A 26,225-nucleotide genomic window follows, 5' to 3' on the forward strand; every position below is an offset into this window, starting at 1 on the left:
TCCCTTCCCCCGTACCTCTAGCTGGCGACCCCCGGCGGCTCTCCCTCTGATGTCATTCCCTATGCGTGGCACCCGGGAGTGGCATCAGCGGGAGAGCTGACATGGTCTCAAGGAACATGGTGAAGCTGTCGCTCATGGCGGTGAACAACTAGAGATACGGGGGAAGGGAAGGGGGCGCGTGCACGGCAAGGGGAGGAGTGAGAAGAGGCAAAGAGGAGGAGGGCTGCCGGCATCCCCACCAACATGGTGCCGGGACGGAATGCCCTCCTTGCCCCCCCCATACTACGCCACTGTGCCTACCTGCTGCATTTAGGTGCTCACATTTACCCCCTCTTGGACTAAGGTGCGCTAACTGATTAGCACACGCTAATCGAATTAGCGCACGCTAAACGCCAACGTGTCCAAAGTCTAACATGCATGCATTAGGGTTTAGCGCGCGCTAATTGGTTAGCACACCTTAGTAAAAGTGGGCCTTACTCCTGCCATACATCAGACATAAGTGGTGTTGCCTAAATCTTGGCAATTAATTGCTGACCTCCCCTAGCATTTTATAATGCATTAGGGGGGGCAGAGGCTATTTATGTCACCTAAAAATCAGTTAAATAAATAAATATACGGATATATATTTTTTCAATTGTGATAATAACTTATAGGACAATATTCATATCACAATTTAAAAGAATTAATAATTTGAATAGTGCTCAGACCCACAACCTTAGTGTTCTAGTGTAAAGACACACAACACCAGTTGCCATCAGACCATCATGGCACTATTAATGTCTGTACCATCATATAACAATCCAACATCCAGTTACTATAAAATAAACTTATCTTTGTGGTGGTTACTGCTTCTCCGATGGTCATTTAATAAGCAGCTGGCATCATAAAGTGCTTGTGCGTGTACTAATAAATAATGACTGTTGGAAGCCAAAAATTACAAATATCTTCCCTTCTACTCGAGTTTCGCCTTGTGCTTCCTCGGGAAGGGATTATCTATCAAAAAACATATAATATAATATAACATCTCACTACAAAAACATTACACAAGGCGAAACTCGAGTAGAAGGGAAGATATTTGTAATTTTTGGCTTCCAGAAGTCATTATTTATTAGTACACGCACAAGCACTTTATGACACCAGCTGCTTATTAAATAACTATCGGAGAAGCAGTAACCACCACAAAGATAAGTTTATTTTATAGTAAATGGATGTTGGATTGTTATATGGTGGTACAGACACTTGCTGACAACAACGAGCGACTTCAAATCTTTTCGAAAAGAAATCAAAACCCTGCTATTCAAAAAATTTATCCAGACATCTTAACTCTTCCCCTTGTCCACCCCTTCCCTTGTAAATTCCCCTCTTGCAATTTTCCTCTGCAAAATCTCAACCATGTAAATAGCTCCCTAAATGGTAATTCCCCTGGAAATGTCCAATTATCTTTTTTTTTGTAATCCTAAATCCAAAATTGTAATTTTCCTGGAAATGTCCAGTTAGCTTCTTTTGTAATCCGCCTAGAACTGCAAGGTACGGGCGGAATAGAAATCACTAATGTAATGTAATGTAATAGTGACTTGATGGTCTGATGGCAACTGGTGTTGTGTGTCTTTACACTAGAACACTAAGGTTGTGGGTCTGAGCAACTATTCAAATGATTAATTAATTCTTTTAAATTGTGATATGAATATTGTCACCTAAAAATCAGTGCCAAAATAATCTGCACTTAGTATTATTTTATAAACCACATCCGGAGTTAGGTGTGATTTATAGACTATCGCGTAGCGCTTGAACACATGAGTAGAAAGTAGGTGCAGCCATTGAAACCTGGCATAAATTCCTCCACTCAAACTGTGCATGGATTGGGGCTATTCTATACCAGTGCAACCTAACTTTTAGGAACGCCCACGACCTGCCCATGCTCCTCCCCTGGCCATACCCCTTTTTGAAATCCATGCAGTCGAATTTATGCGAACCACTCTAAAGTACGCTTACAAATTGGTGCGGGTAAATTCTAATCCATGCGGATTGGCTTGTTAACTAATTAAGTTGCGCAGGCAAATTGGCAAGGCGCACAGATTTGCGCAAGCAAGTTTAGTCGCAGTATATAGAATCTGGGAGTAGGTGCCCAAATTTGCTGTTTTAGAATACTCACTTATCACCTAGATTTTGGCCAGCTAACTTTTAGTGACCTTTATAGAATTGATCCTTTTTGGCCTCACTATAAAAATATGTAGGAGATGGAAAAGATAGTTACTTAACTACTCTATATTGAAGTCAAACCAAGGACATTGCCATCTTTTCCTTTTATAACTTTTTTTCCCCCTTTTTTACTGGGAGCAGGAGGAACCCATGGCGTCCTGCTCTACTTGATGCAGCTTCAGATGACTGTTTAGCTTTTGGGATAAAATATTTCCTCTCTGCTTGCAACAACTGCTCTGTTCTGTTATTTGTTCTGGTCTATGAAACACTTGGCTTTCAGAAAATCATGTCTGAGAAACATCCAGTCAGCTGAAGCTTGATGCACGCTAAATGTTGCACTGTGTTCAGGGTGACAGGTCAAAAGCGCGCCGGGACAAAGGCGTGCCCAGACAATTGAGCGCAGTGTAGGGGTGCGCGCCACAGAAAATTACTGTTTTTAGGGCTCCGACGGGGGGGGGGGCGTGGGGGGGAACCCCCCCACTTTACTTAATAGAGATCGCGCCGCATTGTGGGGGCATTGTGGTGGGTTTTAACCCCCCACATTTTACTGAAAACTTCACTTTTCCCTGTTTTTAGGGAAAAAGTTAAGTTTACAGTAAAATGTGGACGGTTACAACCCCCCAAACCCCCCATAACGCCGGCGCGATCTCTATTAAGTAAACTGGGGGGGGGGGCTCCCCAACAAAACACCCCGTCGGATCCCCTAAAAACTGTAATTTTCTTCGGCGCGCACCTCCGTCTTGTGCTCAGTTGTCGGCGCGCGCCTTTGTCTTTCGCGGGGTTGTCTATGAACCGTGTTCAGTGTAGCTTCTATTTTGAGTACACCATTAAATCTACAATAAATCTTTTATTAAAAGAGTTACAGTATTACAATTTATCCAATCATCTTATGAAAATTCTTTACTGCAACTTTTCTTGGTATGCCATCTTGGATTTATTTCTCTCACTCGTATCATATTTACATCATGCGTCATGCATCAGAGTCTATATTAAAGAATGCAAAGTGGAGTCAGCTTACTAACCGCCTCCTTTACAAATCCGTGCTAGTGTTTTTAGCGTCGGCCGCTGCGGTAACAGCTCCGATGCTTATAGAATTCCTGTGAGCGTCCGAGCTGTTAGCACCACGGATGGTGCTAAAAACGCTAGCGCAGCTTTGCAAAGGAAAGGTTAAATGTATTTATTAATCAGGGGCACTGTCATTTGAAAAGAAATTGGGTGCAATTACTTCTTCAAATGCAAACAATCCCTAATCATCAAAGTCTACAAACACTGTGTAGGTTATCCTCCATATTGTGTATTACCTCAGTTTCCTGTTGTAATAGAGCTCGGGGAAGTAATAAGGACATTTGAAGTACTTCCCCGATTTAAGTACAAGTAGCGTTAAACCTGATAACACATTCCTAGCAGGTCTTTTCATTTCATTTTACCAATCCATTTCATACTTGTTATTAGATCCCTGTCTGGGCGCATTGTTGGAGGTGTATGGTGGTTCTTTACCCTGATCATAATCTCATCCTACACGGCCAATTTAGCTGCCTTCCTGACGGTGGAGCGGATGGTGTCCCCCATTGAAAGTGCAGAGGATCTTTCAAAGCAAACAGAAATTGCTTATGGAACATTGGATTCTGGCTCTACAAAAGAATTCTTTCGGGTAAGAATTTCCTGTATTATAGCATTCTATGTTGGTAAAATGAATACAATGTATCAGGATTTTTTTGTTTGTTTTTAGTGTGGTATTTAACTGTCTGCATGTGTTCTGCTTTAAATTAATTGTCCACTCCCCTAGAAAGAAAATAAATATTTTCCAATTTAGTAACATTACTTCTATGTACAGGAACTAGCAGCGGAAGAGCAATTTGCAAGGGTATCTATCTATTGTCCCTGGGGATTCCTGTCCCCTGTGCAATGGTCCTACCCTTCTGAAGTCTTCCATTGACTACTTTTAGAAATGGAAACAGTATATTAACCTTTTGTGATGAACCATGTGGAGTACCACAACGTACAGAAGATTTCAGAGCTTGTGAAACAGCCGGACTGAAAGAGGTACGTCTCAGTGCGAGGCCGACAACAAAACCTTGCTGTCGGCCTCACACTGAGACGCACCTCTTTCATTCCGGCTGCTTCACAAGCTCTGAAATCTTCTGCACGTTGTTGTGCTCCACATGGTTCATCTCAAAAGGAACACCTCGGACCCCTGAGGAAGATGTGTTAATCGAAACACGGACCGTGTCGGGTCCTTGTTTCTAAACAAAGGTGGACCACTACAAAACAACGTTTTATTGACTAAAATAAAGTTCCTGTATCAAGTACAACAATCCTGCAGTTTCTTTTTTGAATTTCGTTGTTTGACACTTAGGGCTCCTTTTACGAAGGTGCGTTAGGGCCTTAACGCGCAGAATAGCGTGCGCTAAAATGCCATGCGCGCTAGCCGCTACCACCTCCTCTTGAGCAGGTGGTAGTTTCAGCTAGCATTCACTATAGCGCGCGCTAATCCGGTAGGTGCGCTAAAAACGCTAGCGCACCTTTGTAAAAGGAGCCCTTACTGCAGACTGGTTGGATTCCTTTCTTTGTGACAACAGTATATTAACAAAATAGCGAAGGGGACATTTTTTAACATTGAAACTAGTTTGACGGCTTAATCCTCTATTAGAATTCTGAATTCAGAACAGTATTGCAAGCCATGGTATTAAGCCAAATGGATTACTGTAATATTGTGTGGCTAGGATTACAAGACACTAAAATCAGAAGGATTCAAATAATTCAGAATGCAATGGCAAATTTACTGCTAGGAGGCAGTTGTGATAGGATCAGAACTTTGCTGGCAGGACTTCACTGGCTACCGGTTAAGGCCAGAATCCATTTCAAGTTTTGAAGTTCATTTTCAAAATTTCGTATGGTGCAGCCCCCGATTACTGCCAAGAAATGATTAGCTCTTATTCGGCTTTGAGAAATTTAAGATCTTCAAGGGAAATCAGGTTAATAATTCCCTCAGCTTCAACTTACTGTAAAATGATTTAATTTTGGTGGTTATTAGGTGGCATTAGTCCATAGCTCTGGAACAATTTGCCTTGTGAAATAAGGGACATTCTGCAAAGTGCGTCCCGATTGTAGGCAGCTGTAGGCGTCCTGCAGCTGCCTAATCAGCCAATCGGGAGGCACGTTTTCTAAAAAATGCTCCCCAGGCAGGCCGCCTATATTGAAGGCACTTACAGGAGCCTAGGGAGGCCCGCAAGGGCATAGAGAAAGTAGAGAGGGACAGATTCTTCAAACTTTCAAATAATAAAAGAACAAGAGGACATTCGGAAAAGTTGAAAGGGGACAGATTCAAAACGAATGCTAGGAAGTTCTTCTTTACCCAGCGTGTGGTGGACACCTGGAATGCGCTTCCAGAGGGCCTAATAGGGCAGAGTACGGTACTGGGGTTCAAGAAGGAATTGGACAATTTCCTGCTGGAAAAGGGGATAGAGGGGTATAGATAGAGGATTACTGCACAGGTCCTGGACCTGTTGGGCCGCCACGTGAGCGGACTGCTGGGCATGATGGACCTCAGGTCTGACCCAGTAGAGGCATTTCTTATGTTCTTATGTTCTTAAGCTCGCCTAAGGCTAGGCGGTAGCCTTAGGCGAACCTAGGCGGCCCTACACATCTCCCTAGCAGAGCAGGAGATGCTTACAATGTAGGCTAGCAAAATGCTGGCCTACATGGTAAGTAGACGCGGCCACTATACTTTATCTGCCACAATTAGTATATCGGCCGCAGCTATGGCTGCCAGTCTCCCTAACCCCCCTTCCTGACGTTCGCGACAGGAGGGTGCCCAACCCATCCTGCCGAAAGAACCGCCCCCCCCAAAGATTGCCAGCAGGAGGGTACCCAACCCTCCTGCCGTACCCTCCCAACAACCCCCAAACACAGTACCGCTGTCATCCGACTCATAAATATTTTCAGCAAGACGTAAATAAGGTTGACTACTACTAAAATAAGTAAAAATATTTCCCCTTAGAAAGAAAACATATATGTTATGGGATGTTGGAGTGGTGTTTCTGAGGTCTTCGGCAAAGACAGTATGTAAATTTATATTAAGAAAAGAAGAGCTGAATTAAAGACATATACCTTGGAGTTACTTGAATAACTGTATAATTTCTACAGGCATTGATTTCTTGAGATACTTCTTGATATCTTTTGAAATAATATTCAGACTCCTGAAGTAGGCCTTATAGGTCGAAACATGATCATGTTGAGTCTCGATATACAATAAAGCATTTGAGCACCCCAGGTCACCTTTGCTGTTGCCTTTGCTTTCCTATTTAGGGAAGGTGGTATCTCTTGTTTATTTGTGCCAGTTTAGAAGTTTCCATAGGATTCCTGAGTTTATCCCACAGTAAACCCTTTTAAACTGTGGTAAACATACTCTAGCACTTAACAAGGCTTAGTAAAAGGACCATATAAACTTTTGAAACACTGGCCATTGTTAAAAGCAGCTGAAGAATCTGTTAACATGCTTAAATAATCTGTTACGTTTCAAACACAATTTTTTTTTTTTTTTTGCACTTTAATGTTTTTAAATCAAGATTGAGTGATAAAAGTGAATTTGATATATTACTGAATAAGGTTATTAGTTTGCTTACAACAAGGACTATTGGAAGGGTGGGTTTTTGTTTGTTTGGGGTTTTTTTTTTGCCTGTGATTGAAAAATTGAAGTACTTGTTTAATGCAGTTGATATCATTTTTCTGATGCTTTTTCTCCTTCTTGATTTCCTTTTATTGCATTTTTTTGCATTTATTTTGTTGTTGTTTGATGATTCCTGTGAATATATTTCATTTTTATTTATTTATTTCAGTATTTATATACCATTTATAAACTAAGCGGTTTACATTCAGGTATTCAAGTGTTTCTCCCCCATCTGTCTTACTGATATTTTTATTATAATTTATACACATTTCACACTTAAATTATAGAGGCAGATTTGACCCATTATGCTAATGTACTGTAAAGAGAAGCAGGCACCTTTCATCATGTTATATATAGACATACTGTTATAGAACTGTTCTTTATGAGGCCACTGCATACTGCAGCTTCGAACAGATGTAATAGAGTAATCCTGAATATGTTTTCTGACAATATTGATCAAGAAGATCAACTGAAGGTGTGCCACACACGTATCAACAGCAGCTTAGTTACACCGGAGCCAAAGCAGTGATTCAAGAGCATGGAGTTGTTGAGAAGCATTATTTAAGAGAAACGCTCATTGGGTTGAAAATGTTTTGCTGGCTTCAGCTAGTAAATAAATAATAAGACTGCAGTGCAGGAGTCAACAGTACATTTGAGAAATCATCAAATCAAGCCTTATGTGTTAGAACGTACTGAAATATTCTGCCTTCAAAGAAAAGGTTGAGTCCCAAAAATGAAAAAGGAAGTCTTTCATAAGTAACCATTGACACTCCCTTGTCTGATTACCTTATGGGGAATTTCTGGGTCCAGATCCCCCCTCCCCCCGGCAGATGTCTCTTCTCATACAAACTCCATTCATCCTTGGGAGTATGTTTACTAAAGTGCGCTAGTAACTGGGCTTAGCATGTGTTAAATGTTGGACTTTCCATGTACTAAGCCCATTTCTAGCCCGCCTAGGAACTGAGCGAGTTTGCTGCTGAATATTAGTGCTTAGTGGCAAGCTGGCTACCCATGAAATTTAAAGCCCTGGCTGGTGAAGTTTAGCGCCTAAAATGGGCTTCTTAAATAGCTGGTCTGTCTTTCGCCATTATAAACTTGGCCAGACAACACTGAATGTTGACATAGCCGGCTAATGATGGCTTTTACAAATCTGCGATAGAGGTTTCTGCTGCAGGATGGTGAGGAAAATGCTCTGACGTTCATAGAATTCATATGAGTATCGGAGCATTTGCCTCGCTGGCCCGCAGTATAAACCTCTATTGCAGCTTTGCAAAAGGAGCCCTAAGTTTTTAGCTGCCAAAAATAGACTGGATATTCAATGCCAGTCACCAGAAATGGCCTGGCATTGAATATACGGGCTCAGCACCAACCACAGGAGTTGGCTAAATAGCTCTGAATATCAGGTGGCATGTCTCTGCTGAGGACAGTGTCAAATGAATAGGGCTTCTATTTGAAAATCTGAGCAGGAGTCCACTGGTACAAATGTACTTGAGTGCATGCTAAGTGAAGGGTAGTTTACAGCCCAGGAAAATTACCTAGCTACAGTAGCTATTGTTATCCGTGCAAATTACTTTGAAAACTGTCCTAATACTGCCTTCACTCCTAACCAAACTCTCAGAAATCGGAATAACATGGACTGTACTAAAATGGTTCGCCGACTTCCTACAAAACTGCAAATAAATGGTCAAAAAGCAGGAAGAATACTCCAATCCTTGGAAGGCAATCTGTGGTGTCCCACAAGGCTCCCCGCTATACCCAATCCTATTCAATTTATTCATTAGCTTGCTGGGACACATCAAATTGAAGGACAAAACCATACTGTCCTAAGTCGATGACATCCCCCTCCTCATTCCCATAACCTATAACCAACCAAATATTGTCGATAAAATCTCAAACAATATAGCTAAAATCCAAACCTGGGCAATTATCAACAAATTAAAACTGAACACCACCAAGACCAAAGCCATTGGTTTCTGCACCGTGCAACAGAACACCATGTCTAATCTCACCCTTCCATCTGGCATTACTCTCACAATGGAGAAATCCACCAAAGTACCCGGCTGCATCCTAGACGACACTCTCACAATGGAATCACAAATCTAAAAAAAGACCATCTACACTATGCGACAACTGCGACAAATGCGACTCACAAGGCCATACTTCCACCCACCTATACCCCAGGGTGCTTAGAGAGCTGTGTGATGTCCTGGCAGAGCCATTATCCGTGCTCTTCAATCTTTCCTTGAGTATGGGAAGAGTCCCCTTGGACTGGAAAACAGCCAATGTAATCCCACTTCACAAAAAGGGCTGCAGGACAGAGGCTGAGAATTACAGACCGGTGAGTCTCACATCCATAGTGAGTAAACTCATGGAAACACTAATTAAGCATAAATTAGATACGATCCTGGACGAGAAGAATCTGCGGGATCCCCGCCAACATGGATTTACCAAGGGCAGGTCCTGCCAATCCAATCTAATTAGTTTCTTTGACTGGATAACAAGGAAACTGGATGTGGGGGAGTCCCTAGACGTCGTGTACTTGGACTTTAGTAAAGCTTTTGATTGCGTCCCACACCGCAGATTATTGAGCAAGATGAAATCAATGAGACTGGGAGAAACATTAACTGCATGGGTCAGTGATTGGCTAAACGGTAGACTTCAGAGAGTGGTGGTGAACGGTGCCCCTTCAACAACGTCGGAGGTGATCAGTGGTGTGCCGCAGGGCTCGGTCTTGGACCCGATCCTCTTCAACATATTTGTGGGAGATCTGACGCAGGGGCTTCAGGGTAAAATCACATTATTCGCCGATGACGCCAAACTATGCAATATAGTAAATGAGAACACTTTGCCAGACAGTATGACGCAGGATCTATTTCTATTGGAACACTGGTCCTCGACTTGGCAGCTAAGCTTCAGTGCTAGAAAATGTAAGGTCATGCACCTTGGCAGCAGGAATCCGTGCAGAACTTACACACTAAATGGTGAGACCTTAGCTAGGACCAAGGCGGAACGTGATTTGGGGGTGATCATTAGCGAAGACATGAAGACTGACAATCAAGTGGAGAAGGCTTCATTAAAGGCAAGACAAATGATAGGTTGTATCCGTAGAAGTTTTATCAGCCGGAAGCCCGAAGTTATAATGCTGTTGTACAGATCCATGGTGAGGCCTCATCTGGAATATTGTGTACAATTCTGGAGGCCACATTACAAAAAGGATGTGCTGAGAGTTGAGTCGGTTCAACGAATGGCCACCAGGATGGTCTCGGGACTCAAAGATCTCCTGTATGAGGAAAGGCTGAATAAATTGCACAAGGAACATAGAGAGAGAGGAACATAGAGAACATAGAGAGAGGAACATAGATAGAGAGGAGACATGATAAAGACGTTTAAATATATCACAGGCCGTATTGAGGTGAAGGATGATATTTTCTTTCTTAAAGGTCCCTCGGCCATAAGAAGGCATCCGCTGAAAATCAGGGGTAGGAAATTTCATAGCGACACCAGGAAGTTCTTCTTCACCGAAAGGGTGGTCGATCATTGGAATGAACTTCCACTTCAGGTGATTGAGGCTAGCAGCATGCCAGATTTTAAAAGGAAATGGGATACACATGTGGGATCTCTAGGGGGGTAAAAAGGAAATGGGATACACATGTGGTATCTCTAGGAGGGGTAAAATCAAGGGGGTGGGTCATTAGAGTGGGCAGACTTGATGGGCTGTGACCCTTTTCTGCCATCATCTTCTATGTTTCTATGTTTCACATCACTTTGCTCTGATCGTACAGATGATGGTTTTACCTCAACTAGACTATTGCAACTCCACCTACTTAGGCATTAACACCACTTTTATCCACAAACTGCAGCTCATCCAGAACACAGCCATTAGACAAGTCTACAAATTAAAGAAATATGATTCAATCTCCACCTTCATCAGACAACTACACTGGCTTCCAATACCATCCTGAATAAACTTCAAAATTTCATGTATCTTACACCATATTGTGTACGGAAACTCAGCTACTCCGCTCATCCAGCTATTTTTTACAGCTTGTTCAACATCCAGAAGAATCCTTAACAGAATTCAACTAAACTTGCCGTTCACAAAGTACCTCCACTACAAGCAAATTTTCCACTCTATGCTAACTTATCTGGGAGTATAAACTTGGAATGACCTCCCAGAAGCAATCAAGAAGGAGACAAACCACCTCATTCAGGAAAAACCTGAAGACTCACCTCTTTGACAACTAACTGTTTCAGCTTCTGTCTATCACCTCTCCCTCCACCTAGGCCCCTCCCATTGCATTTTCCTCACCCCCTCCTTCCTCTCCCTTTTCCCTCTTCCTCCCTGATCTGTCACCTTGAGCTTGTATAGGCTTGTGTGACTCACAAATGGAAGATTAGATTAGATATAGCAGTCAGTGCAAAACAAGAGCAGATCCAAACAGTGCTTCAAAACATTCTTTTTTAATAAAAGTACCTAAGTGCTTGCCTACAACCAAGCTGCTTCAGAGATATAACAAATCAAGGAGTGAACACAAAACTTATCATAAAAAGTCTGCACTGTTGAGAAGCATTATTTAAGAGAAACACAACAGGCAGTAATTAACTCATACAGCAGATACACATTAATGTTTTCTATCCTATTATGAATTGTAGTTCCTCCCACTCTACTTCCTCCCACTAATTGGTTAGTTATTTTTGTTCCGTTTTGTACATGTTATTTTATTTATTTATGATATTGGATCCCCTATTTTACTTGTAAATCGCTTAGAATTATCTAATCTAATCTTCCATTTGTGTGTCGCTCATACCTAGTCAGGCTCTAGGCAACTTACAGAGAAGGTTAAAGGGGCAGAGGGGGAACTTAGAGAGGAGGCCTTGTTTGAGGGGAAGGAAAAAGGGGAGCGGGAAAGGTTCTGTTGACAGGTAGGAGAAGTCTGATGCATCCAGAATAATATGAGGTTAGGTTCAATTCAAAGAGAGACGTGTTGGATTCAGCAGTCAAATAAGAAGGTTTACAGCCTCTTCCAGAATGACGTTAATTTAGTATCTTTTCTGATCATTTCTGGTAGGTTGTTCCAAGCTTTTATGCCCAGGAAGGTAAACATGGAGTGGTACATTCGCCTGTATTGGAGATTTTTCATAGAAGCGTTCAATCAAATTTTAATAAAACTTGAATAAAACTCAGATCTGCTCTTAATTTCCACTGACTACTGTATGTGGATCAGAACAGCCTCACTTGTTTTGTTGATGCCACTCTTCCTTTGTCCTTTCAGAAGCACCAAGCAAAGATAAATATATTGTTTTCATTCTTCAATTTTTTTCACTCATAAACTTTGTAAATTTATACCTGAGACACGTTGCCTGTAAATCTCAATCTCTGGGACAATTCAGTTTGGGATAACGGGGTGAAAATAAGTCTCGGGTAATAATCCTATCTATACCCTGGACCTTAGTCTTAATATCTATCCCTTACAGATGCATACTGACCATTGGGACAATAGAGCAGTATCTGAGGGCCCACGGTAGTTGGGGGCCCTAACCTCTACTTACATTAATCATTTGTTGTCCAGGAGCCCAGATCACCCTACTCTCTAGCTGATAATACAAACCAACCCTCAGAGACATATGATGTATGTAGTATAGTGAAGAAAGGAACAGAAGAACAAACTCCACAAATTGTACTGAACACCAAAAATACAGTGGAGATGACCTTATGGTGCTAAAAATGTTTAATTCACAACATAAGCAAGTACTCAACGTGAACATGTTTCGGCCTCTTGACCTGCATCAGGAGTCTTGATTGCAAGTGAAAAACAAATTGTCCCAATGATTGCATAACTTACAATAGGACCTTGAAAAAACTCAATAAGTCTAAGATCAATCCTAGCAACAACATTTGGTTGAAATGTATGGAAGCAATAATCCAAACCACAAAGATCGCAAGTTGACTGATCGAAACTTGAAAGCAATATGCTGAATAGAGGCCATTTGTTTTTAATATTGATGTCATCGATCTTTTGGGGGATTTAGTTTTCTACATCTTCGGTAATGCTGTCCAAGGGGATACCAGTGATGTTTGTTGGTTTAGGGAACATTTTGCTGAGCTCTTCTGTTCTGGGACCCTGCTTGACCTCCAAAGCCACTTGGTCATGCGTTTCTTCTCTATTGTGAGCTGGATATGGTTTCATCGGGTGGTAACAGACAATCGTTTTGCCATCTGATGTCATAGCAAGTTCCATTTTGCAATTATAATCATTTTGAAGAGGTGAATATGTAGATTTGTAGCAAACATATGCAACTCTACCTTATGCCAGAACTTGCTTTCTGAGTACTGATAAATTAGGTCAGGTTTCAACTTTTAAATATCAGATGCAGATAGTAGTACAAGCTTCTTTTTATGAGTTACAAATTTAGCAGCTATTACCATATATAACTGTTGATAAATTAAGATTGTTGGTTTAAGGCATTAGTAACTTCAAAATTAGACTTTTGTAATGTGTTGTATTACAGTTAGTTTAAAATATGACTCCCAGATCAATAGTTGGAGATTGAAATATGATGATTTCACCAATACTGTATCAGTTCTTTAGTACCAGGAAAAGATAAGCTTTCTTTTATGCTAATGATGTTGGTTAGCCAGTATATGTATGATTTGTTGTCAAGATATGAATCACAGAGAAGTTTATGTTCCCAAGATAAATAATTTCTACAGTTGCCACCCCTTTCAGATCCTTTTACTAAGCTGTATTAGGTGCTAATGCATGTCTAATGCAACTAAAAATGCAGTGCAACAGGATGCGCTCAGGCATTCTGTCATAATTCTGAAATGTGCATCCTAAAAAATATTTATGATTTTTTTTTGAGGACAAAACAACAAAATCCAAATCACACCAAAAGGAAATGAAGCAGCAAAATAACAAAACAATTGTGGAACAGAAGATCAGATGTACCAGTTTTTAGTTTAATATGCGTCCAAATAACTTAAAAACAATGATCTTAAAAACAATCCATAAAGGATGCATATAGTCAGTTTAACTTTTTTAATGGTAACACATCCTAGTAACATTATTTGGCTGAATGGTTTCGCTGTCTCTGAGACTAATTGCATGGGTTTGAATATTTCAGTTGGAAATAGTTTGGAATGTTTGGCCTTGTATGTAACGAATGTTTTTTCCCCCCTTTTTTTCCCTATCAATATTTGGCATTCTTTCATTTTAGTATTTTTTAAGGGGTCCTTTTATCAAGCTGCGGTAGGGATTTAACGTGCGTTAATCCGCCTGCCGCGCTAGCCGCTAACGCCTGCATTGAGCAGGCGTTTGTTTTTTAGCCGGCCTTGGGGGTTAGTGCGTGATGAAATGTCTGATGCGCTAACCCCGCTAGCGTGGCTTGATAAAAGGACCCCTTAGTATTTTATATGTCATATTTTACTGTAAGCCGCTTTGACCTTTTTATAATTGTGGGATATCAAATATTTTAAAATACATAAACATAGATACTTGCTTGGTGAGGGTCTATTTGTGTGAAAGAGGCCAATTATTCTGATAGAATTGAGGGCTGGATTCTCTAAACAGCTCTGTTGTCGGCGGCCACCTTAAAAGCGGCCTCCAATCTACAATATTATGTCCCTGTAGGTCTCTTCTATATATCAACCTGTCTAATACAGCTTCTGTAAGTTTGTTCTTTAGACCTTCATAGACCAGACTTGTTCTTTGAGAGCCAGGAGTTTTTTTTTCACCAAGTTCACATATATGATCTCTCATGAATTTGGAGATAATCGCACATAATGCAAAAGGATCTATAGCACTTATCTGACTACTGGATTGCTGTCTTTATCTTAATATCGGTGCTAAAGGAATAGGGATATCTAAACTAATATACATGGACTTTAGATTGTTTTGTATATTCTGCTTTTATTTTGGGTTTGCCCTTTTAGTGAACTGCAAATAATTTGCTGCTTAATACTATGAAAATACCCTGTGGTGACAAATTTCCCTGCTGTCTTCTTAATTGGGATAATTGACTATAAATTAAGACATGTGCATGTGACGGGTGAGAAAAATTAAATTAAAGCAAAAGAATTGAAGGCTCTCTAATCAATCTAATATCTACCTTTTCGTTTTCTAGGGCTGTAAAAACTAAACTTAAACTGAAGCAAATGAATACTATACTTTCTAACCAATCTAACCTTTTAATATTTTAGGGCTATAACACTAAGGTTAAACTCAGACAAAGGTATTAGATTCTTTAGATAAAGTACCGTATTTTTCGCGTCATAAGACGCACCTGACCATAAGACGCACCCTAGATTTAGAGGAGGAAAACAAGAAAAAACCCCATTCTGAACCAAATTCTCCCTGTCAGGCTCTGCACCCTGTCTCCCCTCCCTGCTAGGCTCTGTACCTGTCCCCCCTCTGGTGGTCTAGTGGTAGGCAGGGACAGGGCACAGGGTAGGTAGGCCTAGTGGTCTAGTGACAGGCAGGCACTAGTGAGTGGCAGGAAGGCCTAGTGGCAGCCAGGCCTAGTGACAGACAGGGCCACCGACCCTGAGGCAAGCAGGCAGGGCACTTCACCCCCCGAGACAGGCAAGCAGGCAGACAGGGCCCCCCAGTACCCCTCGTACCTTATTTTAGTTCCTCTGGCAGTCCGGCGGTCCTTCCCTTCCCTCCGGCTGACTCCCAAACTAGCTGCAGCAGCGTCAGAATGAGAAAAAGGCAGGCATGAGCTTTTCGTGCTTCTGCCTTGTCCCTCGTCACTGCATGAATGGCTGCTATCATTTTTTGTGAGAACTGAGGCAACCATTCATGCAGCGATGCGGGACAAGGCAGGAGTGTGAAAAGCTCGTGCCTGCCTTTTACCCGCTCTGATGCTGCTGCAGTTAGTTCGGGAGTCAGCTGGAGGGAAGAACAGGACCGTCGGACCACCAGAGGAACTAAATAAGGTAACAGGGGGCGTGGGGGTATTTGCTTCATAAGACACACCCTTATTTCCACCCCCTTTTGGGGGATGGAAAAAGTGTGTCTTATGGAGGGAAAAATACGGTAATAACGAATTTTTACATTTTTAATTAAATTAAAACACATGTAGTTAATAAATCCACAAATTATTTTCTATCCCAAGCTTTAAATACCAAATTTCCCTCAAAGGAATGTTCACTTAGCAAGAAAGGCTTCCTGTACTCTTCAGCAGAATAGTGCACAACTGGGAACATTTTAACTTAAGATCACTCATTTTTTACTCCAACTGGTAGACAATAAAGGGGTCCTTTTTTTAAGGTAAGCTAACTAATCTAGCGCACGCTAATCGATTTAGTGTGCACTAATTGATTTAGCGTGTGCTAAATGGTAAGGTGCCCATAGAATATAATGGGCGCCTTAGCATTTAGCGCATGGTAAATTGGTTAGCGCGTGCTAAATCAGTTAGTGCGCCTTAGTAAAAGGACCCCAAATTTAGTAGAATAAAAGATGAGGAATGTATCTAACAAAATACATGCTTAATCCCATTTATTAAACCCTAGTGATTTAGGAATTATTGCATTGCTTTTATTTATACAGCTGAATTTCTAGTTATTTACTTTCTCTATACTAAATCGTTTTGTATGCAGAGATCTAAAATCCAAGTATTTGATAAAATGTGGACTTACATGAAAAGTGCTGAGCCCTCAGTATTTGTGAAGACTACAGCGGAAGGAGTAGCCCGGGTACGGAAGTCCAAAGGGAAATATGCCTACTTGCTGGAGTCCACCATGAACGAATACATCGAACAAAGGAAGCCTTGCGACACCATGAAAGTTGGAGGGAATTTGGATTCCAAAGGCTACGGCATCGCAACACCCAAACAATCCCCATTAAGGTGGGTGGAATAGTATAACAATGTGCTAAATGTTGTTATAGTATCCCACCTACCCTGATGTATCATTAATAATGTGCTATGGTTTGTATAAGGATATGAGGTAACGCCCTAATATATTAATAAAAAAAAGCAAACAACCTTAATGAAAAAAAAAAAATAAATTCAAAATTACAATCAGAATAAGTACAAAATTATTTCAATCTTTTCAATGAAACTTTTTAGGAAATATTTGAACATTATTTGAAACAAATTTAAAACATTCCAATGCAAGGAATTGTTTTTTTCTTTATATATATAGATATATAGATATATTCCTATATCTATATTTATCTATATATACGTATAAATATATACATATTTGCTTTTTTTTCTTTCCTAGCATTCAGCATGAGCCAGTGTCCTCATACCTTGTAGAAAACTTCTGTTTGCTTTTATTGATTTACTTATTTATTTATTTTTAACATTAAAAGTTGCATTTGAAGAAAATTGCCATAGTTAACAAGGGATATGCTGCTTGGGGAAGGAAAAATGCACGTTAGTTCTTTGCACATATTTCTTTACTATGTAGTTTAACTCTTTGTGTTCCTATTTTGTTTGTTTCTTTTTTTTTTTTTTAATTTTCTTTTGTTTTCTTAGTGGAATCACATTCAAGGCACTGTTGTATGTTTGTTGTGGATGTGAGTACATTAATGTAGAATCTAGAGCTCCCCATATTAGCACTCTTTCCTTTATTTTATTTTTTTTAATGCTCTACCACCATACTCAAAGACTCAGACCATTAGTAATCCGTAGAGTTTTTGATACCAGGTGTCATTGTGGCCTGTGCCCCACTTCTCTTTTTAATGCGAACAAGGGTTTGCGAAGAAGTGAAAAGCAAAAAAAGGTCCAAAGCCAAACAAACAAACAGACAAAAATTCCCCCCTAGACATCAAAAAGAGGTCTAAAATTGCTCACCCTGTCTGACAAGTATGTTTTATCGTTTCAAGAAATGTGGTTAACCTCGCAGTACTAAAACTGAATGAACAAGGCCTGTTGGACAAATTGAAAAACAAATGGTGGTACGACAAAGGAGAGTGCGGCAGCGGGGGAGGTGATTCCAAGGTCAGCCCCAATGAGAAATGTGATGGGTAACTCAATGTAAAATTAAGTAAGCAGCAGTCATGCACAGGGTTGAGTGTGGTCACATCCATGCTCTTTTGCTTCTAAAATCAATCCCACACTTACATATTTGAAAAAAAAAAAAAAAAAAAAAATCAATCATACCTTGTTCTCTCTCTCTATTATAATCCCATGCCCACCCTTGTTTTTCCCTCTCCCAACCTAGAAACTATAATGCTGTCAACCTAAATTCCTCACTTCAAACTGTGGCATCTGCTGGTTACTTCCAGCGATACATTGATGCTCATTTGACTCTGCAAATCTTACCGTTTGCCTATGCCAAATGGCGCATCAATGGCTTATCGCTCTTGCAAAGCTCTTGAATCAGTGTAAATGTATTGAATAACATAAAATAACATTAATAATGTTATTTATGTTATTTCCCACGTGAAGAACCTCAGTAAACCTTGCAGTATTGAAACTCAGTGAGCAAGGCGTCTTAGACAAGCTGAAAAACAAATGGTGGTACGATAAAGGGGAGTGTGGCGCCAAGGACTCTGGAAGTAAGGTCAGTCGCTGCAGGTTTTGTGTGAACAACCAAATGAACCCACATGTGTGTTATTGGGAATGACCCATCTTAACGTAGAGTTTGCACACCCACACACAAGCATGAGATACATTGGTAAGATTTTAAGTAATGCCTGCAGAGTTACTGATTTGCGTAATGTATAGAACTATACACATGCAAGTTAATATAGAGTACATATGTATGTGTTGGTATGAATTAATGCATGAAAGTGCAATATAAGATACAATAGCTTAATAAGCACTAAATCCAGTTATAGTAGTCGTAAAGATCTGTGTTTATGTCTAAGAGTAATTGGCAAGGGAATCCATCATGGTGTGAAGTTTATATGTACGTGCTGAAAGCCATCTCTGTGCGCAGTTCACTTACAGATAGGGTTTGAAGGATATTCCTGCTAAAGCTTTGGTTTTTCTTTTTCTTTTTTGCTAATCTTGATTGTAGAAGTTATCACAAGCCACACAATGCACAAAGAAAGTCAGCCGACAATATTATCTATTAACACAAGACAACTATTCAATTAGCATTAATAATAATATGCTGATAAAATTTGGTCTAGATTTTGTATCAGCATGCACTAATGTCTTTACTGAATGCCATTATATAAATAGGTCCTATTGCAATAACATGGTAATGCATGTTGGTATACACAAGCATGATTGTATGCTTTTGGAGATCTAGCCTCCAGATTTCTACCTAGTGCACAAATGATTTTTATTCATTTTGAATGCAGGGTTTCTTTTCAGACTTTTAACATAGGTTTTTCTTAAGGTAATACATCATGAGAACCATTCCCCAGAAGAAGAACACTCATTTTAATTTCCCTTCTACACTACCATCTTAGGGGTGTTGTCAATGTGGGCTACCATTAAGATGTGCTATTGTACTACTAACTCATGTTATTCTAGATCTCACTTTACGTGTTAACAAATTATACGAGGACGCACAACATATAATATGTTCATATAATGATTCAAAATGTTGTGTGATCGTGGCACTGAGGTACCCTCTCTCTTCAAACCCAGCATGCACCCAAAAAGAGGGAGAAAAAGCCTCAGACTAATGTAGCAGTGTAGAACCAAAAAGTACAAACAGAACAGCTCAGGAGGCACATTCAAGGACTTGGCTGACAAAAGACGACATGAGCTCCAACACTGTCACGTCTTCTCCAATCTTCCCAACAAGCAACCTTGTTTCACCAATGTTTGGCTCATCAGGGGAACAAACAAAACAGCCTTGAAAAGTGCAGCCACGCTGAAACCAGCCCCCACCAGATCTCACTTTATGCAATGAGACCTAGGGGAAGATTCACAGAACTCCGACAAACCGGTGGAAAATATTGAGTTACCAAGTGATTTGAGCTTTCCGGACGATGCTCAACACAAACAGCATGTAAATTATATGCACATTGTTTCTGTTGAGCATCGGCAGTAAAGGGGAGCATTGAGTGGTATGCTCAGCTCTCGTGTGCAGGCCCACTAAAGTGCATGGCTGATGTGATCGTTGGAGCTCTGAAGAGACAGGCAGCAGCAAGCGAAACGAAAAAAAGCCTTCCAGTTGCGGCAGAAGCTTCTTTGCTACAGATCGTTTAGAAGTATATATATATATTTTAAAAAAAGATGAGTCCCATTGTGATTTTGGATGCAGCTGTTAGGTGCAGGACAGCCACGCACACAAAACACGCACATGGCTACTCTTGAAGCCTTTCAAGCAAACTCCTCCTCCCAGAAGTCACTCTTTTTGCTACTGACAACTCCACACCTGCCAGAAAAGTTTGCACATTAACAGGTGGGGTGTTCCTGGCTCTACATTACATGGAGCGCTCATTTTAATACTAATGAGATACTTGTAATGCATTTGCATAGATTTCTCGGTGGCTGCTACTGCAATCAGTAAAAGCCACCGAGAACCCTCTTGTGCACTGGAGGCTGAAGAAACGTGCGAGCTAGACTTGCTACAACCAGTCTTACTTGCATGATAAGCTTTAGAGCTCTGGGGCCTTAGTTACTAATAACTCAAGTTAATAGCAAAATAACACATCTAAACAGGTCGCCCATGTTGATAACTCCTAATTAATACTGTGCATTAGAGAGACATGATAGAATGAACTGATGCTTTATGAAATTAGTTTCCTATTAACACCCAAATACTGATTCTAATTTCAAAGTGAAATATTAGGGAGGCTAGTGAAAGCAATCCAAAATCTTTGTGTCTGAGTATCTGTCTTGTTTCAACTGTCCTTAGACATACAAAGTCACGTTTCTGCATTTCCACAAAAACCCCACTACAGAGCGTCCCCAGTCTGTGTATCTGTTATGATCTATATTGTGTCCTTTGTTCACATTGAAATGTAAAGTTGCTGTTTTTAACATGCTCCACTGCCGGCTTGTGATGGATTGCTTCCATGTGCATTTGTAGGAGAAGACAAGTGCGCTGAGTCTGAGCAATGTGGCTGGAGTTTTCTACATTCTCGTTGGAGGACTTGGTTTGGCAATGCTGGTGGCTTTGATTGAGTTCTGTTACAAGTCCCGAGCTGAGGCAAAACGAATGAAGGTGGCAAAAAGTGCACAGAATATTAACCCTACTTCCTCACAGAACTCGCAGAATTTTGCAACTTATAAGGAAGGTTACAACGTATATGGAATCGAAAGTGTTAAAATTTAGGGGGTAGGAATGAGGTTCTAATACACCCTTCTATGTGCATGCTGTAGCTTCATTATCGTGTCCTTGAACTCTTTAAATGAACAGGCTAAGCACAGATCATACCTATGTATGCCATGTGTTTATATGTCGTTATACATTTTATTTTGCTTTAAAACTGAGCTCTATAGACAAAGGGGGAAAATTCTCAAAGACGCGCCAAAGGTTAGCTGGCGATTTCGCTCCCTACCACTGGCTAGCCAACCAATCTGGAAGCGTTTTCTAAAAAAAAAAAAAAAAAAAAAAAAGTGGAGGCATGAATGGAGCCTTCATTTACAGCACTGGTGTTGTGCTTACAGAAGTGCTTAGGGGCGTGCAAGAATGCCTAAGGCTGGTATGGGCGTGGCTTGCACCGGAAGTGGCTTTAGGCATCTTTAGGAGCCCCTAGGCGCTTCCGTAAGTGTGGCACTGGTGCCTTAAATTTAGGCTTCTAAAATGCTGGCCTACATTTAAGGCACCGGTATAAAAAAAACAGCAAATTTCTATAATTGGTGCCGGTTCATGATTGACATGCTATTGGCAGCTGCCGATACCAGCTCTGATTATGGAATTCCTCCCCCCCCCACCCATCCCCTCCAAGGGCCTAACTCTATATATCACACTTAAAAAAAAAATCACTACATTTGCACTACACTTGATTCTATACAAGTTATATGGAACTTGAAGAATCATGCTTAGCGCCCTTAACACAGCTTATGCATGATAACTTTAAGGTGCACCCATTTAGGCCAGTGAAAACCAGGCCTCTAAGTTGTACTTTTCACACAGACTCAACTAAATTTATCCAAGGCAGTCATCAGCATAACCACTTCACATAACCTCAGGATTTATAATGTGTCTTCTACATACTCTAGAACAAGGGTGCCCACACTTTTTGGGATTGCGAGCTACTTTTAAAATGACCAAGTCAAAATGATCTACCAACAGTAAAATAAAAAAAAAACCAAACAAACAAAGCACACTGAAAGGCAGAGAAAATGTTAATTATCATTCATGTTCCGGTTTTTTTTCAAAGAGGTCAAGGCAGATGACTCTATGCAATGTCATCTCAGTAACAACTATACAAAAATAGACAAATATACCCCCTCCCTTTTTATTAAACTGCGATAGCAGTTTTTAGAGCAGGGAGCTGCGCACTGCTCTCAATACTCATAGGCTCCCTGCGCTAAAAATATTGCGGTTTTGTAAAAGGGGGCCATAGTGCAAAATATAGACAGCAGATATAAATTCTCGAAACGGACACATTTTAATCATTAAATTGAAAATAAAATCATTTTGCCTACCTTTGTTGTCTGGTGATTTCATGAGTCTCTGGTTGCACTTTCTTCTTCTGACTGTGCATCCAATATTTCTTCCCTTCTTTCAGCCTGCTGCATGCTTACAGACCTCATTCCTTCCGCCAACTTTTTCTTCCTCTTTCCCTGCTCATCTCCCCTCCCCTTTCTTTCTTTCTCCCTGCCCCCTTCTTTCTTTCTGTTTCCCTGCCCCCTTTCTTTCTTTCTCCCTGCCCAAGCCACTGCCGCCACCATCAGGGAACAGGCCTCCAAACCACCGCCACCCCAAGCTCTCCCTGCTTCTCAACGCAGAAGCACCGGGCCGACCAGCAAAACTCCCGACGGAACTTCCTCTCCGATGTCAGAATTGACGTCGGGTGGGGAAGGTTGGTCGGCTCGGTGCTTCTGCATCGGGAAGCAGGTAGAACGCGAAGGCAATACGATCAACTCACATTGCCTTTGCGATCTACTGTTCGATTGTGATCGACCTTTTAGGCACCCCTGCTCTAGAACTTGAGACACAACTCTGGGCTCAGTAAATTCATAGCCCTAAGTTTGTGTCACCTGTTCATTAGCTCATTTCAAATTTTTTATACATTTAAATTTGTGGTACTCATACTGTGATATTCTATGTTGCTCCCCTGAGCTTAGCTTGTGAGGGCTGGACTCCTCAGACTTGCTGAGAGTTCTCCAGTTATGACCACAACGCTAAGTATCACTATTTAAAATAAGTCTGGAATATTTATATGAACAAATTTAAATGTATAAAAAAAAGGCTGAGGAGTCCAGACCTCTCAAGCTAAGCTCAGGGAAGCAACATGGAACACCACAGTATGAGAACCAGGGGAAAGCCTTGAAAAAGCAGGAAGCGAAACATGTTGACTTGTTCCCGGCCTTTTATGACCAGAAAGCTAAGTGTCATTATTTAAAATGTTTGGAATATTTATATGAACAAATTTAAATGTATAAAAATATTTGAAATGAGCCGATGAAGAGATGGCACATAAAGCTTAGGGTTATGAATTTATTGAGCCCAGAGTTGTGTCTCTGAAGTTCTAGAGCAGGGCTGTCCAAGTCTGGTCCTCGAGATCTACTGGCAGGCCAGGTTTTCAGGATATCTACATTGAACATGCATGAGAGAGATTTGCATACCAAGAAGGCAAGAAGGCAGTGCAGGGAAATCTCTATCATGCATATTCATTGTGGATATCCTGAAAACCTGGCCTGCCAGTAGATCTCGAGAACTGGACTAGGGCAGCCCTGCTCTAGTGTATGTAGAAGCCACATTATAAATCCTGGGGTTATGTGAAGTGGTTATGCACCTAAGTTGTATGCACACCAGTGCATATTCTATAAACTTGTGCATAACATATCCACGCCCACGATTCACCCCCCTAACCACACCCACTTTTCTGCATTGCACACTATAACTTATAGACTCACACCTACCGAGTTACGTGCGTAACTGCCAATTAATGTAAATTATGAGGTGTTGATTGCAAATTATTGGTACTGATTAGGCCACTTATTCAATTAAGTTGTGCATGTACATCGACTGTGTACACCAATGTACACATATAACTTTAGGTGCCACATATAGAATTTGGGCCAAATTGTATTATTAACAGTACTGTATTGTATTTTTTTCGGGGGGGGGAGCGGGTGAGAATGGACATCTTTCATCATATTAATCTGCTTATGTGATATGTGTCTGAATTAAAAAAAAAACATGGGACAGGCATGTGGGATCTCTTAGGGAGAGGAGAAGATAGTGGATGCTGTGGATGGGCCATTTGGTCTTTTCTGCCATCGTGTTTCTATGTTTCTATATGTGTAGCCAACACCTGCATTCACTGTTGTTTTTTGGGTGGGAAGGTTCTTTGAAGCGTTCTGAAACAGTCACTTCAAATAACATATTCCTTTTTCTCCTCTTTAAGATGACTTTGGGTGACGCCATGAGGAACAAGGCAAGGCTGTCAATTACAGGAAGTACTGGAGAAAACGGACATATTATGACTCCAGCATTTCCCAAAAGCAGTGCATGCAGTCTTTTACGTGAGTCCTGGCATGAGAATGAATGTCAGTGTGGCTGATCTCTTGTGATTGATAAGAACCTCTTGAGTGCCTTACACAATGGTTTTCTAGCGAGATTATTGTCAAAAGTGGTGAGAGGCATCCGATGTCTTGAAGACTTTCCCCTTTCGACTAAGAGTTCCTAGATGGATGGCGTTGATCTTGAATCGTATTGGATGCTACAGTCTAGAACTAAACACAACACCATTTTTCTACACGAGTTAAAGACAAGTTTGACTGTCATGCACAGCTAACATGGAAGTACTGTAATCTGACTGAAGTCATACAGGCAACACACCAGTTTCTGCAGCCACCGTTGTTAGTTCTTGATTCATACTGACTTAAGCACACTTGACATCAACTGCATCAAGATGTGACATGTTTTATAAGAAAAAAAAAAGAAAGATTTAAAATAATTAAAAAAAATATTTTTAGGTATTTTCACAGGCAAAGTGGCTTTTAAATAAATTTGCTTCCATACTGGTTGGATAGAATAAACATTTAAACCGTGGGGGAAAATTAAACAAAGAGGCTTAAAACATCAATTCCATATTTTTCAAAGCCAAATATGTACATGCTGAAGAAAGATAAAAAAGAGGTTGAAATCTTGTTATTTAATATTGTTATTAAAACTTTACTGTATATCCTGTTCTTTAACATTTGGTGTTAATATCAAATTACTTGGCAATGCTTGAGATTTTAAATAAACTTTTTCCTATGGTTTTATTTGCAAATGGTTCATTACTTCTGCTAGGTACAGTTGTTCATGTAAGTTTCATACAACACATTCAAATTAATTTGGTCCCAGAAAACTGAATCTAGGTTGTTTATGTTTATTAGAATATATGAAGTTTCAGATCTCATGTGCCAATGGTTTTTATTCTTAGGTTGTTTTAAAATATGCATTGTAATTTCCTTATAAAACTCTATTAAGAAGTTTCTAGAAGTTTAATAAAAAGGAATACAAATGGAAAATTTTATTATACATCTTCATGCAAAGGATAAGCCACTATCCAAACAGGTGTGTCACTTGACTCTACACTTCTATTTAACCAAAATATTTTTGGTTAGTTCAGGTTTAAAATATGATATAGCATTTTTTCATGTTGCTTACACAATATGTCCTTATTCATATAAAGATTTCTTTCAGTCTCCTTGGAAATTTAATTTGCAGGGTAGGTGTAGTAAAAGCTGAACCCATCAGCCATGTGATGAATTTATAATCAGGTCTGACCTAAAGGTATCTGGGCCCTTCAGCCATGCACCTCCTCCCCCTAGGATAGCTCAAAGCCTTCCCCTTGTGTCCACTATCTCCCATTCCTTACCCCTTTGAGGTGTCCAGCATCTCCTGTTCCCTACCCTACTTCTCACCAAGGTGTCCATCATATCCCATTCCGTCCCCATACCAGGTATCCACCATCTCCCATTCCCATGTCTACTCTTTCTTGTCCTCTACTTCATACCGAGTCCAGCATCTCTTTCCATTCTTCACATCAGGGATCCAGCATCTCCTCTTCTCTTCCTTATTGCCTCCAGGGCAGCACAATTTGGTGCTAGCATAGCAGTCGGCAGCTCTAAAAAAAAAGACGCAGCATAGCCTGCACATTCAATTTTGGATGCAGCAGGCCTTGTTCTATTTGGTTGTTCAAGGCCCCGCATTGACAATGTTGAGTTTTGATTAGAGACGGTGACTGCTGTGCTGATGCCATCCCCGCAAAATGTGCCACCTTTGGTGAACACTTAATCCACCTAATGGTTGAACCATCCCTGAGTATGATGT

The 26,225-nt window shown here is 40.6% G+C and overlaps 1 protein-coding gene across 1 annotated transcript in view; it reads left to right on the forward strand.

Annotated features, from left to right (window-relative positions):
• The window catches only part of GRIA2 (glutamate ionotropic receptor AMPA type subunit 2), a 140,595-nt gene extending 115,473 nt beyond the window's left edge, over positions 1 to 25,122 (forward strand). Inside the window, 7 exon segments of the mRNA XM_033958667.1 lie at positions 3,652 to 3,850; positions 16,470 to 16,717; positions 17,704 to 17,844; positions 18,269 to 18,383; positions 20,817 to 20,951; positions 24,310 to 24,393; positions 24,395 to 25,122. Of these exon segments, the coding sequence (XP_033814558.1) occupies positions 3,652 to 3,850; positions 16,470 to 16,717; positions 17,704 to 17,844; positions 18,269 to 18,383; positions 20,817 to 20,951; positions 24,310 to 24,393; positions 24,395 to 24,475 (1,003 nt within the window). The 3' untranslated portion in view covers positions 24,476 to 25,122.
• The last annotated feature ends 1,103 nt before the right edge of the window (positions 25,123 to 26,225 follow it).

Source organism: Geotrypetes seraphini, chromosome 1 (assembly GCF_902459505.1).
Source record: "Geotrypetes seraphini chromosome 1, aGeoSer1.1, whole genome shotgun sequence".
Taxonomy (NCBI): Eukaryota; Metazoa; Chordata; class Amphibia; order Gymnophiona; family Dermophiidae; genus Geotrypetes; species Geotrypetes seraphini.